Source organism: Ursus americanus, chromosome 16 (genome assembly GCF_024610735.1).
Source record: "Ursus americanus isolate L20-20 chromosome 16, mUrsAme1.1.p, whole genome shotgun sequence".
NCBI classification, from domain to species: Eukaryota; Metazoa; Chordata; class Mammalia; order Carnivora; family Ursidae; genus Ursus; species Ursus americanus.
The window spans coordinates 12,197,623-12,215,521 of record NC_142142.1 but is presented as its reverse complement, the minus strand read 5'-3'; the positions used below and the strand labels follow the sequence as shown (position 1 = coordinate 12,215,521).

Genomic DNA, 17,899 nt, shown 5'->3' with positions numbered 1-17,899 from the left:
ATGTAGTTAAGTCAGTATTTTGTTCTTTTTTATGGCTAAATAGTATCGCTTTGTAGGGATATACCACATTTGTTTATTCATTCTATGCTTGTCTTTGAAAGAATAGTTGGGGTTAGCCATGGGGAACACATTCCAGGAGCAGAAGTGCAAACACCTGACATCCTCAGAGAGCATGGTATTTTGGAGGGATATATCTAATACACCTGTGTGAAGAAATGTTTTAGAGCAAACAAAGCCAGCAATGGAGGGAGAGAGAGCAGAACACTGAATTGTTAGCGTCAATTTCAAGAGTTACTATAGATAGTGGTAAGAATTTTGGGTATAATACGAATATATGTTTATTTATAAAAATCCCCTCTGACTAGTTCAAATTTGGGATTTTTAAAAAATATTTTGCATACTAAATCTCATTATTAGATCACAATAGGAGAACCCCAGAAATGGGTAGTTTTCTGTTTTCATATAATTATGACACATGAAGCTTGCATTTTAACACAGTAATCAGGTTAAAAGCTTTTTAGGGAGTTCTTCAATAAAATTTTCTGCTAAATTCCTTTATTTCTTAGTCCAGTAATTGACATGGATTTTGTAGCAGTATTGGTTCTCTTCTAATGCTTGCAAGCTTTTTAAAATAGGAATATTCAGTTGCTAGCATGACTTCAAAAAATAACAAGATTGAGGCACTTTTTACATATGGAATTCTCAGTGTACTAAGAGAAGTAATAACATTAAGTGGATAGAACCTTAGGTTAGAAGCAGGTTGGTGTAATGAAAGAGGAAATAGGAACTTTGCCAAAAATAAATTTAGTCTCTAAGTTTTAATATTATTTTTTGTGAAGTGGAGGCAGTGCCAGAGAGGAGTCTAAAGAGCATCTAATCTTAATCAGACCTCCTACTATTAGATAATTAAAATTCTAAAACTTCATTTTATTTGTGTAACCTGTGCATTCATTCTCACACACAATGTTAATAATATGTATAAACCTGTGCGCTCATTCACATACATAGTGACAAAATGGTTGTCATTTTAATTACTGAAAGGCATCCATCAGTGGCAATTTTAGTATTTTCCTTAGGAGGCCATCTTAATAACATCTGAGTGAATCCTGTCTTTTATTTTATAGATAAGGAAGCTGAAGTCTAGTGAAGATATATGACTTGTCCAGGGACACATAGCCACCTAGGTTAGGAACAGGATTCTATTTATTCATTAAATATTTCCTTAAGAGACTACTTCATAAGGCAGTGTCCCTGCTGTCACCAGAGTTGAGCTGGGATGAAGGTGGCAGGGGACAGGAGGATAGAGGACATGTGTGGCATGACAGATAAGAACAGAAGTAATTTCATCAGAATAGGAACTACATAGGATTAGAGGTGCATACACAGTGTTTTGACAACACAGATGGGAAGATCATGGTGTTGATTAATTAACTCAGTGGTAGATCTAGAGCTGACTTTTCCAGCTCTTATCCAGGGTTTCATTTTTCTCTTCACTGTTACACATTGTGTATCTGAGGAGAAATATCCAAGTGAGCTTTCTTGTTTTGTAAGTGGCCTTTAAATAAACCATCTACCACAGCTCTGGTCTGGGTATTAAAAATAGAGAATCGATAAGTTAATTCTTATTTATTTGGGATTTTCTTGTATTTTTTATTCAAATTGAATCCCCTTCCTGTAGTTGTAAACTGTAATTGACAAAACAACATTCAGTTTCCTAAATTCTTAGGTTTTTTAACTGTGTTGTAAGAGCTGACTTTACTATAATCACTCAGAAAGACCTAGATCATAATTTTATAACAGTATCAAGTGTTATTCTTTCTCTAGGTAGAACAGAGTTCTTATTTACAAATGTATCAAGAATATGAATCATTTTGTTTAAAAAATGCTTCTTCAAGATTTTAAATATTGCTTTTGTACTCTTTAGAGGTTGCATAGGACTTTTAAATATTATCCAACTTTGATTTTTGTTTAATTTTGTTCCTACTGTTCTTTTCAGCTGAAGATATTTGTGTTGCCATTTTAATCAATAGAAAGTATAGATTCCTTCCTTTTTGGAAAGTAGTATGTTTTAATACGCTTTCATTCCTAATAGTTAGATCAAGGTTAATTAAGATGAGGTGTACCAGTGTTTTGGATGTTCTTGTGTTTTTCTTTTTTAAATTTTAATTTCTAATAGGTATTATTCTGAAAGCTCTTTAGAACAGAATAAGATTTTTATGCTGTTTGTTTTTTCCCTTGTTTAGAAATCGAAACGAGTTGGCCGAGACTCTTGCCCTCCTGAAAGCACAGATTGATCCTGTGCTACTAAAAAACTCCAGCCAACAGGACAACTCTTCCCGGGAAAGTCCCAGCTTTGAGGATGAGGAGACTAAAAAGGAGGAAGAAGCACCTAAACAAGGTTTTTTTGTGTGTTTTGTTTTGCTTTGTTTTGTAATTTCTTCTCTCTTCTTCCACTCCTATTTCCAACTGTATTAATTAGAATTCTTTCAATTTGAAAAATTGGAAGTCTTCCTGTAGAGGGAGGTTGGTTTTCTTTAATGGAAAACAAGAAGCAAAAAGCCATTGAGTACTTCTCTTCTTTTATATTGTACATTTAAAAAATTTTTTAAATGTTCAGGTCATCACAGCATATTTTTTACTAATTTTAAGAATACAGAGATACTTAGTGAACTCTTTTATTATTGTAGTAAAATAAGCATAACATAAAATTTATCATCTTAACCATTTTTAAGTATACGGTTCTGTGGCATTAAGTGCCACATTGTTAGGCATCTGTCACTACTGTCCATCTCCAGAGTCATCTTCCCCATCTGAAACTTTACCTGTTAAATACTGACTCCCCATTTACCCCCAGCCCCTGGCATCCACTTTTCTGCTTTCTGTCTCTCTGAATTTGCCTAACTCTTGGGATGTTCTGTCCAAGAAATCATAGAATATTTGTTTATTTGTGACTGGCTAATTTCACTGAGCATAATCACAGGCTGAATAATATTCTATTGTATGTGTATATCACATTTTGTTTACTCATCTGTCAGTGGACAGTTGGCTTTCTTCCACCTTTTGGCTCTTGCAAATAATGCTGCTAGGAACACGGGTGTACAAATAGCTGTTTGAGTCACTGCTTTCACTTCTTTTGGGTATATACCTAGAAGTGGAATTGCTCTATCATATGGTAGCTTGAGGATCTGCCATCCCGTTTTTTACAGCGGCTGTGCCATTTTACATTCCCCCTAGTCATTACTTTGCGGTCCACCAAATGCGGCACGTGCATTTTCATTCAGTCATCATAGCAGCCCCTTGAGGGAACTGCTACTCTTATTGTTTCAATTTTATAGATGAGGGAATTGGGAAGTTTACAAACTTGCCCTAGGTCCTATAGATAATAAAGTGTCAGAGGCTAGATTTGAACCCTGGTCCTTGTATCACCTATACTCTTCAACTCTAGTGGACTACGGCGGTACTTCTCAAATTTTAATATGCACGCTGTTTACCTGGTGATCTTTTTACAGTGCAGATGCTGATTGAATTGGTCTTGTGTGAAGCTGATGATTTGCCATTTTAGTTACCAAGGACCTAGGTGATGCTGATGCTGCTGGTCAGAGAACCACCCTTTGATTAGCAAGGTTATAGGGGCAGTTTTCTCCTAACCTTGTATTTATTTAAATACAGCAAAGTCTTTCAGACAGCTCTTTCTGAAAGTATTCCTCAATGAATCCTGATACTTTAACACTCAGCACAGTTCGGAGAGAGTCTGTCTGTGTGGGAGGACAGCTCTTTAAAAAATAGCACAGGAGGAGGAGCAAGACATTTAACCTTCCTTGGTTTTCTCCTTTTTTCTTTTAAATAGTGTCTCTTCTGTTTCTCTAACAGCAAAATGTTTTTTATTCATTCAGGAAATGCTTACTGTATACCTACTATGTGTTAAGCACCATTTTAGACATGAGACTTCAGTAAGCAAAGACAAATCCTTGCTTTTGTGAAGCTTACACTACAGTGGATAAAATAGCTGACACATACCATTGACCAAAATAGCTGACACATACCATTGACCGTGTGCCAAGTACTGTGCTCAGTGCTTTACATGTGTTAAGTCATATAATCTTCACAACCATTCTGTTAGGTATGACATTAGTATTTCAGGGTTTTTTTTATTGTTGTTTTTTGTTTTGTTTTTTGGGTTTTTTTCCAGATGAGAGAAGGGAGACGAGGAGAGGTTTGAGTGACTTTCCCAGGGTCACACAGCCTGTTAGTGGCACACCCAGTATTGTCTTTGGCCTTTCTCTGGGGTTTGTGTATTTTAGATGGTGCAGGAACACGTAATTTGTAGGAGTCGACAGTTTTATTCAGCCCCTAAAGCCCCATCTCTTACTACATGCTCTTAGGTGTAGTTACTGTGTTCTGCCCAAGCAAGACCATAGAAAAAGGATTCTGGCTTGTCATTTTTACTAGTTTCAGATGTAAATAAACATTGCCCTTGGGCAGGGAGGGGAGGGACAGTTGGGGGGGGATATTTGGAAATCAGACATCAGGAAGGTTAAAATAAACAGGAACTGGGGAAAGAATAAAACAGCCACTCTTATTCTTGCAACTAAAATAGATTTTTCTTTGTTAGTTGAACTTCTGTGCTTTGTATCCAACCTTAGTAAAATCATTTTTTGTGTGTAAGTGCCAAGAAATGCATTACATATAAAAGTAGGCAAAGAAAAGATCCAAAGATGGCAATATATGCCTTAAAGCATTCACTAACTGAATAATTAAATTGGTTTTTTATTTCAGAGGTAATTCAAATTGTCTTTGAAAAAGTCTGAATTTCTTAAACTGGCGTTCAGAATCTCACAGTCTGGCCTCAAAGGACGTTTCTAGTGTTATCTCCTACTAGTTTTTTACATGGTCACTGGTTCCGGATTATCTAGATGCCTTTATTTTCTCGTTGTGTCTTGGGCATTCCTTCTGTGTGCTTATCATGCTTTTATCTCCCTGAGATACTTTTCCTGCACTCTGGAAGTTCTAGTTATTCAGGGCCATCTGGAATCTCAGAATCTTGATCCTTTTTCTAAGTTCTGCTAGCACTTAATTGAATACTATTTTTTCCCCACTTATATTAGGGTCGGTCATACCACCAAGCTTGAAGCTCTCAAATACTTGTTGACTTGTTCTTCCCAGGTTGTGATAGACAGTAGATTTCAAAGCGAGTGTTAGGTATAACTTAAGCCCTTCTCTGTTTAAGGCCCAGGGTGTCTTGTCCTGTGGTATATTACCTGGAAGTTACTGTTCTTCTAGGACACTGTAAAGTTTAATGTATATTTTCAGTCCATGTTAGATACTATATTCTAATTTGGAAGGGACCAGAAACCTTAAAAGGAACTTGTATGCGGAAAAACAAAGTTGAGGGAAATCCTAACCTTTAGCTTTTTTCTGCTAATTGGAAAAAGACTTTCCTTTGTTAGCTTTTGCATCATACACTTCTGCCTATATGTAGAATGGGTAAAGGATGTCTCTTTGAAAGAGACTAGAAATTGTAGATTGGCAGCTTGCAAACCTGATTTGGCTTGACAACATGTTTATTTTGGTTTGTACCGTGCTGCTTTGTTTTTTGTTTTGTTTTTAATTAAGGTGAAAGTCAGCATTTTAAAGTGTACCATTCAGTGGTTTTTTTATATTTTCACAATGTTGTGCAGTCATCACCACCATCTAATTATAGAACATTTCCATCACCCCATGAAAGAAACCCTGTAACAATTAAGCAGTCACTTGCCGCTTTTTACCTACCCCCATGACTGAATAATATTTCTTGTATAGATACAACCACATTTTGTTAATTCATTCATTAGTTGATGGACATTTGAGTTGTTGCACTTTATGGCTATTATGAATAATGCCACTGTGAACATTCATGTACAGAATATTGTGGGAACATGTTTTCACATGTGTGTGGTTGTTGTTTTTTTTTAAATTTGAATTTCCTGTGAACATTTAAAATTGGAAATTGGAAGAGCTAGTAACATTGGAGCATGATTTTTGCCTATCAACAGTGAGCTGTACCTGAGTAGTGTTTGACTGTCCTTAGAATTTGCTTTCTCCAGTTTACCGTAGTCCTCTCTGTGTCCCCTAAAATTAGTCTTAGTCTCAGTTGCTTAGCCTAGTACTTACATTTTGTTTTTCTTGTGATATAAAGTAAAAAAATTATTATATTCGTGCATCTATCAAATACTGAAAAAACAAGAGAAAAGAAAATGGGAGAGGTGACTTGTTGGCAGCAGTGAAGAATATTCGTACAGTTATAATAGGTAAAGTAAGCTACAGATGATTCTCTTATGGCCATTACTAACATGACATCTGTTATAAAGCTTAAATTCAACATGGCAGAATAATACAACTTAATGTAGTATCTTAGTCTGCCCTAACAGGATATCAGGCTTGGTGACTTAAACAATGGAAATTTCTTTTCCCCCAGTTTTGGAGGCTGGAAGTACCAGATTGGGGTGCCAGCAGACTCTAGTTCTGGTGAAGCCTTCCTTTCTGGCTTACAAATGGCTGTCTTCTCTCTGCCTCACATGGCCTCTTCTATTTGTGTGTGTGGTGAGAGCGTAATCTGGTGTTTTTCCTTTTCTTATAAGGGCACCAGCTCTTGGATTAGGGCTCTAACTTTTTTTTATGTCATTTAACAATAATTACCTCACTAAGAGCCCTGTCTCCAAATAGAATCACATTGGGGATGGGGGCTTTAACATGAATTTAAGGGGGGGGATAATTCAGTCCATACATGTAATATTATGAAACGGTTCCATAGTAATATGATGGGTAATGGAAAAGATACCTGGTGGAGAAATTAGGAGGGACAAGGGGAGAACTGCAATTTTAAGATTTGTTTCATAATGCTAAGATGGGCAGTTATATATATATTTTTTTCTTTTTTTTAAATTCCAGTGTACTTAAGTATACAGTGTTATATTAGTTTTAGGTATACAGTATAGTGATTGAGCACTTCCATATATTACTCAGTGGTTGATGAGCAGTACAGATTTTTAAGAAAAAAATATTGCATTGGCATCAAAACTTTTTTTTTTTTAATGTTGAGTTTGGGTCCAGCAAAAAATGTGTCCCAACTAGACTGAGCATTTATATACGTTCAGTGCAATTGCAAATACGCTTGTGCATAGTGAATAGATTACTAAGAACAAATAGGACAAGAAGTTAAGGCATTTGTTATATTTTGTATTGTAGTTGATGAAAGCACAGATAATAATATTTCCCATAGTGATTTATTTGTAGCATCGATTAATCTTTTTAAATGACAAGAGCTCTAATTTGGGTATGGTTCTTTAATGAGCCCCAACTTTAGGAGATGGCTTCTTTGTGTATTGAGGGGAAATTTTTAAATACATATGTAGGGGCACTGGACTGGCTCAGTTGGTGGAGCATGTGACTTTTGATCTTAGGGTTGTGGGTTTGAGCCCCATGTTGGGTGTAGCAGTTACTTAAAATCTTATAAAAAAAATGTAGACAAGTCATACTTAGAAAAAGTTACCTAGATGTGATCCCTCTTGTGATCATAATATCTGACACAAAGCCTAAATTTGAGATGATGACATTTTGTAAAGACACAGCTTTTTTTTTTTTTCTCTGAAGATTTTATTTATTTATTTGACAGACAGAGAGACAGAGAAAGCACAAGTAGGGGGAGTTGCAGGCAGAGGGAGAGGGAGAAGCAGCCTCCCCGCTGAGCAAGGAGCCAGAGGGGCTGGATCCCAGCACCCTGGGATCATGACCTGAGCCGAAGGCAGACACTTAACCGACTGAGCCACCCAGGCGCCCCGGAACATGAGGCTTTTAAAACAATGCAGTTTCCAACCTACTCAATGTGAATCGCATATACTTGGCTCCTGAAGTTGTCAGCTGGGAGAAGATAGCTCCTGGATGGCCATATGAATGGCTACATGGACTGTGGCAAAGCCTGTACCTATTTACAAGCTCGTACTCTTGTTGGCAAGCTCTGTCTTACATCCATCTTAGGAGACTCATGCCAAGTGTGATCTGTAGTAGTCTTGTGAGTCTGAATGCTTAGCTGAATTGAAGAAGACGCCTGGTGGGCACTGCAGATCACCAAGCCTCATAGTACAGAAAATATTATATTGTATAGGTCATTTATTACGCAAAAAATTGATTCACCTAGAGTCAGGCTTTAAGAGCTTATCCAGTCCAAAAGGTTAATTACCATGACTGTGACGTTTCACTTTTAACTTTTTTACACGAAGAAACACCCATATAATGACACAGTGAAGTTGCATTCTTTTGTCTTTAAAAATGCTATGTCTTGGGATGCCTGTGGCCCATAAATTGGCTTAGCCATGCTAGGAAGCCTTGGCAGGGAAGGGAGGGGGTGGGTGAATTGTGACTTTTTAGTATCATTTAGGTTAAAAAAAAAAAAAATCCACACCTTATCAACTAGTATTTTCTCAAGGACTCAAGTTGGCAATAAAATTGAAACACTTTGGATATTATAATTTTATTAGTTGATTTACTCGTTTTTCATGAACTTGATTCATTGGGAAATGTAGTAGATACAGAATAATCTGGCCCACTTTCCTACACTGTAGTTGGTATCCAGAAATGGATATGATGGCCTGAATTCTGAAATAGGTTCTCTCACTTCAAACTTAAGGAAAATTAATATTGTTCAATTTGCCTCCCTAAAGTAATACGGGTAGAGTAGAATGAAGGGCTACAGGATAAACCAAAGTTTATTAGTACAGTACTGAAAACTAAATAATGATGGCATTCAGTTACAAAAATTATGTGAAAATCCTGAGAGTAGATTCCCTGTATACAAAATTCTGTCAATGTTTGCTAATACTTCGTGCTCACCAGCAGCTGTTTACTGGCATAAGGTATACAGTAGTAAACTCCCTATTCAGTGACTCAGGGTTGAATTCTGTATTACGTTCAACAGTGCTAAGTACTAGATCGAACACTGTCATAATGACCAGCCCCTGTTCTCAGAAACAATGATCCATTTTCTGATTCCAAATCAAAGGAATAATGAATTAAGAAATAAAATAATAAAACTTTGGTACCTTTTTAAAATTTAAAACATAATCACCAGCATTATACGTATTTATATTGTGTTCAGTAAAAACAGAATTTAATTCTATTTCTAACTTTGTTTTTCTTACCCCTCATTTATGTTTTCTTGCCTGGCTCCTGTGGCTGTTAGAGTTTGTAACCCCTTCCATAGAAGGGGTGGGTACTAAGTGTTACAGCTACAAAGAAATGTTTTGATATGATATGGTGTTTAATCTGGAGACTTATGGATGGGTTGTAAAATGTCCTTGTACTGGGCACAAAATAATCCACTTTTATATTACCACATTAAATATTGTTTCACTACAGAAAAGTATGGAGAGAGCAGATAAATACAGGTGTTATCGTCACCTTGTTATGATATCTTAGTTTCCTTTATACAAACAAAAGAAAATGTACTATTTTTAAAATCACCATCATTCCTTTTTTTTTTTTTTAAGATTTTATTTATTTATTTGACAAAGAGACAGCCAGCGAGAGAGGGAACACAAGCAGGGGGAGTGGGAGAGGAAGAAGCAGGCTCACAGTGGAGGAGCCTGATGTGGGGCTCGATCCCATAACGCCGGGATCACGCCCTGAGCCGAAGGCAGACGCTTAACGACTGCACCACCCAGACGCCCCCATCATTCCTTCTTTATGTTAGGCCTGCCTTAAATTGTCAGGATAAAGGACAAAGTATATTGAAGTTTGCATCTCTTTGATTTTTATGCCAGGAACAATAGGACACAGACCATGTTGCTTCTATGTGAATGATTTGTGCTTATTAGAAAGTGGGAAGGAAGGAGAAAAGCAAAAGAAATCATATGATATAGATTAACTATTGATGTTCTGATTAAGTTTGTTGTGACTTCAATAGAAGGGAAAAATTAAGGTTATCATTCACAATTTTTGGAAAATGGCAGTGGTATGATTTTTGAGTCTCTACAAATTTCTTCATTAAAGGAACATATTAATGGCAAAAATTAAAAACTGTACACATATCTGAAACCAAGGACTTAAAGGAGCTCTGGGGTACTGTGGGCTTTGGGAATTCTCAAACTTCTCCAAGCAAACCTCCCTTCCAGAATAAACTCCACAATGAGCTTTGTCCAAACTGCTAGGAATAGAATCCAAATTAAGTAGGACAGGGACAATATAGGCATGCAAAAAAGAAGCTTCAAATAAAAGTATGAGAGAGGAATAGAGTTCATTCATCTCATTAAATAAATCACTTTAAACTTGAATATCTCACAAAAATAACAGATGGGGAGCTCTAGAGCTATGAAATTAGAAAAACTATTTGACGTAAAAATAAGCAACTAAAAAGGATCAAAGTAAATCCCATAGGATTATAAGAACAAAAGAAAATAAGAAGCAGAAAAACATCACTGCAGAGAATGAAAGCTTACCCTAAAGACATTCCCACAAAACGTGAAAACTAGAACTTCATGGGTGGTAGAACTCAGAAGAGTCAAGATTTTTCACTAATCTAGAAGAAACATCAGAGTGAACAAACTCAAAGATTAGTGCCTTTACAAAATAGCAAATGGAAAGCTGTGTATTTTTTTAATCAAAAAGAAATGAAGAAAGAGATAAAGATTTGACAGAAAGAGATAAGGATTTGAAGATGGGAAAGAAAATCCAGCAAGGGGTCCACAAAAAAGAAAACCAAGAACAAAGCAAGGGAACAGACAAAAATACTAAAGTCTGTGCTTAACAAAACCTCCTGAAACAAAGTTGTTAGGCTGCATATTGAAAAGGCACTGCATACCTTGGAAAATCAGCTCGGAACAACCAACATCAAGACATATTCCAATAAAATTATTGGGATTTGAAGAAGAAAGGCTTTGGTTATCCAGGCAAAAAGACCACGTGACTTACAGCAGAAATGAAAATCAGACGGCCATCACTGTATTTGAAAGCAGTGCTTTAGGGCGCCTGGATGGCTCAGTCGTTAAGCGTCTGCCTTTGGCTCAGGTCATGATCCCAGGGTCCTGGGATCGAGCCCCGCATTGGGCTCTCTGCTCAGCGGGAAGCCTGCTTCTCCCTCTCCCACTCTCCCTGCTTGTGTTCCCTCTCTTGCTGTCTCTCTCTCTGTCAAATAAATAAGTAAAATCTTAAAAAAAAAGAAAGAAGGGAAAGAAAGAAAGAAAGAAAGAAAGAAAGAAAGAAAGAAAGAAAGAAAGAAAGAAAGAAAAGAAAAGAAAGAAAGAAAGAAAGAAAGAAAGAAAGAAAGAAAGAAAGAAAGAAAGAAAGGAAAAAGCAAAAAAAAGCAGTGCTTTATGATAGAAGAAAATGCCATGATGTATGTAAGGCAACAAAAATGTGACCCAGGGGTTATATGTCCAGCCGAACTGGCTTTCAAATGAAGACTGCAGATAAACTTACTGATATCTAAGGTCTGTTTTAGAAATCTTCAAGCGAATGAGCTTCAGATAGCCAGAATGACTAACATAATATCAGTGGTGGGTGCTGTCAAAATACATATAAATATATTCATTCTTTTGGCTTAATAATTCATATATATGCTTCCTACTTTGGTTTATGAGATGAATCTAAGAACAATGATACCCTAGTAGTAAGGTGCACTCTTAGTCTCTATATTTTTATTTCAAAATATCATTCTCCAATAAAAGAAACCAGTGCGCTTAGATCAATTCTGGTGACGGGCAGGGAGAATACAAGATGAGCCTGAGACAGCATAGAATGCTGGAGACTAAGGATGTACTCAAAAAAGAATTTGGTCATATCAGTAGTACATGGGTGCCAACAAGAAGTAACTCTCGGTAGTGAAAGGAGAAACTGTTTTAGCTACAAATTTATATAATGATAGATTTAAACCATAGATTTACATAAATGTCTATGAGAAGGAAATACAGGTGAAGGGACAGGCTTTCCCGAAGACAAATATTGGTTAGGAATCAAGGAAATACGAAATACCATTAGGGAAACACTACGGTAGTAATTGTTGCAGGCAAGATCTCTGACAGATGGCTAAAATCAGTAGGTTACAGTTTATGGAGAAACAGAATATTTCAGCATAATTTCAGTGTAGCTCCCCAACATACCCCTGTTACAAAGAGAAAAATGGTGACTTCACAGTGTAATAAGCAGTCAACAGCACCTTAACTAAGTGATCAAGGCATTGACATCCTGTATTCTCTGATGTAATGCACAGCTTCTCTTTTGTGGGATTTTTGTCAAAAATATATTATCTCAGTCTAATCTCGAGAAAACATTTAAAGCCAAAATTAAGAGTTATTCTACAAAATAACTGTGTCAGAGTCAAAAGAAACAAGGAAGGAATGAGGAACAGTCAAGATTGGAGGAGATAAGAACAAACCAAAGAACAAAATGAGACCTGGATTCTTAAATGGAAAGGACATTGGGGGAAAATTGGCAAAATTTAAATAAAATCTGTTTAATTAATGGTATTTTACTAATGTTAATTTCCTGATTTTGATAGTTGTACTATAAGTATCTAAGTTGTTAACTTTAGGAATAACAGGGTGAAGGTATACTTGAACTATTTCTGTAACCCATCTGTATGTCTAAATTTATTTCAGAATAAGATTTTAAAAAGAATGTTGGGTGAGCATTAAATTTGTAATTACATGTAACTAAATCTAAGTGGCAAATATGAGAAAGAATGTGTAGTCTTTAATGGATATGTGTTCTGACAGTGGAGCTATATAGTAAGACAGATGGAGAAACAATGGGAAGAGTACACACAAATACCTCAACTTTTTATTAAATCACTTTGATGATCGTGTCAATACTGTTATTCTGAGAATGTTTTGTATCTAGCATGAGAAAAAGTAATAACTAATATTTTAATTATATCACCTGTGTTCTCTAAAACCAAGATTCTTAGAGTTGGGGAGGGATTATAAGATGTAAGATAGAAGAAAAAGAAAAGATGTAAGATAGAGATGAAGAAAACACTGAAATAGCATTATGAATTTATGAGTTATTTTTATTAAAAATATATACATGTATTTTCTAGTTCTGTCCACTGACAAAACTTAGAAACTGTCCCACCCAATAGTAGTGATCAGCCTTAACACCCAGATTGTATTTGTGAAAAAATTTCCCACCAATTCAGAGGCATAATGGGAATGAGCCAGCAAACATTTTGTCATTCTAGGTAGTATGGATGTCATCAGGTCATGTCAAAAAGACTCAAGAGCCAGGGCACGTAGGTGGCTCAGTTGGTTAAGCATCCTACTCTTGATCTCAGCTCAGGTCTCAGTTTTAGGGTTATGAGTTCAAGCCCTGCGTTGGGCTTTGCGTGGAGCCTGCCTAAAAAAAAAAGGCTCAAGAGCCAGCTTAAAGAGATCATAATCAAATATGTCTTAAATCCATGATTTCATTATGATACTAAAAGAAAAATTGGTTACCTTTGGAGAATGCCAGTGGCGATCAGATTATTGTTTTGAAAATTGTTAAATAAATGAAAAGAATCAAACACTTATCCTTCCTTTTCTATAGGAATTGTGCCACCGTGCAACAAAATAGTGAATTCCTAGAGTTTATAGAATGTATTCCAACGAGTCACTGATGAAGGAGTGATAGAATGGGAGTATCACCATTTTGCAGTTCCCGATAAAGGTTTCAGATAGTGAGCATCAATATCTGTTAACATCACAAAAAAAGAGAAATTAATGCCTTTTGATAAAGAATACACCATCACTGAAGTAGTTTTGCCACAAAAATTGAACTTGAATCTGCTGAAGGCTATAGATCAAAGTGGCGATTTAAGGGACAAAAAGGGCAGAGGAGCATGGGAGTGCAGCCAGCCTAATCCAGAAATGATAGGACAGATGGTTCAGTGACTTGAACAAATAAATCGCAAGAAAAGTAAAGGATGGAGGGGACAACAGGAAATTAAAGGGACAGAAAAAAGAAAATAATACACAGGTAAAACTAAAATAAGGACGTGCTTAACATAAAAGTCAGGTTAATGGTTTTTCTTGGTAGGGAGAGGGAGTTCTTTGGAAGAGGCATGTGTAGGGCTTGCAGAACAGCTGGCAAGGTCCTGTTTCTTGATTGCTTAACTATTAATCTGTTGTTTGGTGTGGCTTGCTTTGTTATACTTAATCATAAAAAAAGCCTCTGTCAGGTATCTACTGTGTAATTTTTAAATGAATTGTAGAATAATTGGCACCAGGGCATCTGGGTGGCTCAGTTGGTTAAGCATCTGCCTTCGGCTCAGGTCATGATCTCAGGGTCCTGGGATCAAGCCCCTCACTGGGCTCCCTGCTCAGTGGGAATCCTACTTCTCCCTCTGCCTGCCACTTTACCTGCTTGTGCTCTCTCTCTCTCTCTCAAATAAATAAAGTGTTTTTTAAAAAAAAGAAATTAAAACAAAAATAAAACCCTTCCTAAGTAGACTGGAGGAGATGAGATCCAAAACATAGGTAGCAGCATTGGCCTTAGCTTAAAATAGCATCTCTAGGGGCACCTGGGTGGCGCAGTCGTTAAGCGTCTGCCTTCGGCTCAGGGCGTGATCCCGGCGTTCTGGGATCGAGTCCCGCATCAGGCTCCTCCGCTGGGAGCCTGCTTCTTCCTCTCCCACTCCCCCTGCTTGTGTTCCCTCTCTCGCTGGCTGTCTCTCTGTCAAATAAATAAATAAAATCTTTACAAAAAAATAGCATCTCTATTTTAACAAGAGTAGGTTTGCAGGTATGGTGATGAGGAGAGTCTGCCTCATGGCTTCTGTTTTTTCTGTGAAATGGAGGACAGAATCATCTGCAAATGTGGATGTAGCAGAGAGATTGCAGGTTTGAAATAGTTCTTGCTAGAGAAAAACAGGAAGGTTACTGGCAATGTCAGCGTCTCAGGGATAGCTGGTGACCATGAAATTTATTGTAATACCAATCTTTAATACCAATCTTATTCCTTTCTGTATCCCCAGTAGTCTGTTAAGTGTGCAACAGCATTATGTCTACAAAAACAATGTACATGTCTTAATTCAGAAATATTTTATTGCTGAGAGATGCTCACCATCATCGGAGCTGGCAGTGAGTCATCATCTTTGTGCTGGTGGAGGGTCTTGCCTCGGTGTCGATGGCTGCCGACTGAGCGGGGTGGTGGTTGCTGAAGGCTGGGGTGCCTGTGGCAGTTACTTAAAATAAGACAACAGTGAAGTTTGCCACATCAGTTGACTCTTGCTTTCATCAGTGATTTCTCTCTAGCATGCAGTGCTGTTTGATAGCATTTTATTCTCAGAACTTCTTTGAAAATTGGAGTCAGTCATCTTAAACCCTGCCACTGCTTTATCAGTTTAGTTTGTCGTAGTCTCATCCTTTGTGGTCACTTCAGCCATCTTCACAGCATCTTCACCAGGAGTAGATTCCATCTCAGGAAACCACTTTCTGTGCTCATCCGTGAGAAGCAACTCCTCATCTGTTCGGGTTTTATCATGAGATTACAGCAGTTCAGTCGCGTCTTCAGGCTCGTCTTGTGATTCTAGTTCTCGTGCTGTTTCCACCATGTCTGCAGTTACTGCCTCCACTGAAGTCATCTCTGAGGGCTGGAATCCACTTCTTCCACACTCCCATTCGTGTTGATATTTTGACTTTTTCCTGTGAGTCATGGCATCTAGAATAGTAAATCCTTTTCAGAAGGTTTTCGGCTTTCTTTGCTTACATCCATCAGAGGACTCAGTATCTGTGCCCTATAGCCTTATGAAATGCATTTCCTGAATAATAAGACTCAAAAGTGGAAATGGGCTACAGAATGGATGTCGTATGAACAGGCATGAAAACAACATCCATCTCGTTGTACATCTCCCATCTGAGCTCTTGGGTGACCAGGTGCGCTGTCAATGAGCAGTATTATTTTGAAAGGAATCCTTTTTTCTGAGCAGTTGGTCTGAAAAGTGGGCTTAAAATATTCAGGAAACATGTTGTAAACAGATGTGCTGTCATCCCGGCTTTGTTGTTCCACTTATGGAGCACAGCAGAGTAGACGTAGCGTAATTCTTAAGTGCCCTAGGATTCTCAGAATGGGGGATGAGCATTGGCTTCACCTTCACGTTATCAGCTATATTAACCCTTAATGAGAGAGTCAGCCTGTCCTTTGAAGCTTTGAAGCCTGTCGTTGACTTCTCTCTAGCTGTGGAAGTCCTAGATGGCGTTTTCTTCCGTTAGAAGGCTAGTACGATCTGCATTGAAAATCTGTTGTTTGGTGTAGCCACCTTCCTGAATTGTCTTAGCTATGTCTCGGGATAACTTGCTACAGCTTCTGCATCAGCACTTGTTGCTTCGCCTTGCACTTTAATGCTGTGTTCCACAGCTTCTTTCCTTAAACCTCATAAACCAGCCTCTGTAAGCTCTAAGGTTTTCTTCTGCAGCTTCTCAGCCTTTATGGAATTGAAGAGAGTGGGGGCCTTGCTGTGGATTACGTTTTGGATTAAGGGAATATTGTGGCTGGTTTCCATCTTCTATCCAGACCATTAAAACTTTCTGCATATCAGCAATAAGGCTGTTCTTTTTTTTTTTTTTTTTTTTTTTTAATCATTCATGTGTTCACTGGAGTGGCACTTTTTACATCTCTTTCAAGGACTTTTCCTTTGCATTCACAAGTTGGCCAACTATTTGGTTTAAGAGGCCTGGTTGTTGACCTGTTTGGGCTTTTGACATGCCTTACTAAGCTTAATCATTTCTAACTTTTGATTTAATTTGAGGGATGTGTGACTTTTCCTTTCCCTGGAACACTTAATGGCTGTTGTAAGGTGATTAGCTGACCTGATTTCAGTATTGTTGTGTCTCAGGGAATAGGAAGGCCCAAGGAGGAGGAGGGATGGGGGGATGGTCAGTTGGTGGAGCAGTCAGAACACACACACACTTATCAATTAAGTTGACCATCTTAAATGGTAGTGGTTTGTGGAGCCCCAAAGCAATTATAATAATAACATCAAATGATTACTGATCACAGATCACTATAAAAAATGTAATATAATGAAAAAGTTTGAAATATTGTGAGAATTACCAAAATGTGACAGAGATATGAAGTGAGCAGATTCTTTTAGAAAAACGATGCCAGTAGACTTGATCGATGCAAGGTTGCCACAAAGTTGCAATTTGGACAAAATGCAGTATCTGCGAAGCCCAATAAAAGGAATTACGTCTGTGCTGCATAGATGCCTAGCGATGTCCTTTACAGTTAACTTTTATAGGACATTCAGTGTTTTATTCCGTAGTGATTGTGGTTGGGCTGGTTGGGAAAGCACATAATACGTGATCAGTAAATATTTGTTGAGTAAATGAATGAGTCTGCTTAAAAACCTACGGTAGATAATACTTCTCTTGAATTGCCTCAAGTTTGCCAAGCAGTGTTGCTGCTCCATTGTGAGTTTTGAAGAGAGTTTTACCTTAAGTTTTGTTTCTTCAAATTTTATGTCTCTTCAACTCATTTGCATTTCTTTGACAGTATCTTTTTAAGGAAACTTTGGGAAAATGCTTATGTAACTGAATGATCTTTTTACCAGTCATGATTGTGCTTGAAGGCTCATTTTCTGTCATGGTTCTGTTTTCTTTGCGGTTTTAGGGACACATCTATGTAATCAAGGGGAGCTAGAGTAATAATTGTTTTCACATCTGAAAAGAACTGAGCCAAACACAAAAATACCAAGGTATTAACATTTTGGGGTTAGGAAGAATACAGGCCAGCGAAGTATATTTTTCAGCTCACGTACCCCATCTGCTTTATTTGTAGATGAAAGAATGAGAATCAGAGTTTGTGACATATGTGGAATTCACCACTAGGTGAATTAGGATTCGTGAACCTAGGAACCTTGAACCTAATGTTATTCCTCAATTTGTTTTGCTGTGTT

The 17,899-nt window shown here is 37.4% G+C and overlaps 1 protein-coding gene across 2 annotated transcripts in view; it reads left to right on the top strand.

Annotated features, from left to right (window-relative positions):
* Positions 1 to 17,899, top strand: part of RSF1 (remodeling and spacing factor 1) — a 140,509-nt gene that overhangs the window by 90,175 nt on the left and 32,435 nt on the right. For both annotated transcript variants that reach the window (XM_045816177.2, XM_045816176.2), the window contains exon 5: positions 2,244 to 2,398. In XM_045816177.2, coding sequence (XP_045672133.1) covers positions 2,244 to 2,398 — 155 coding nt within the window. The remainder of the gene's footprint in view (positions 1 to 2,243; positions 2,399 to 17,899) is intronic.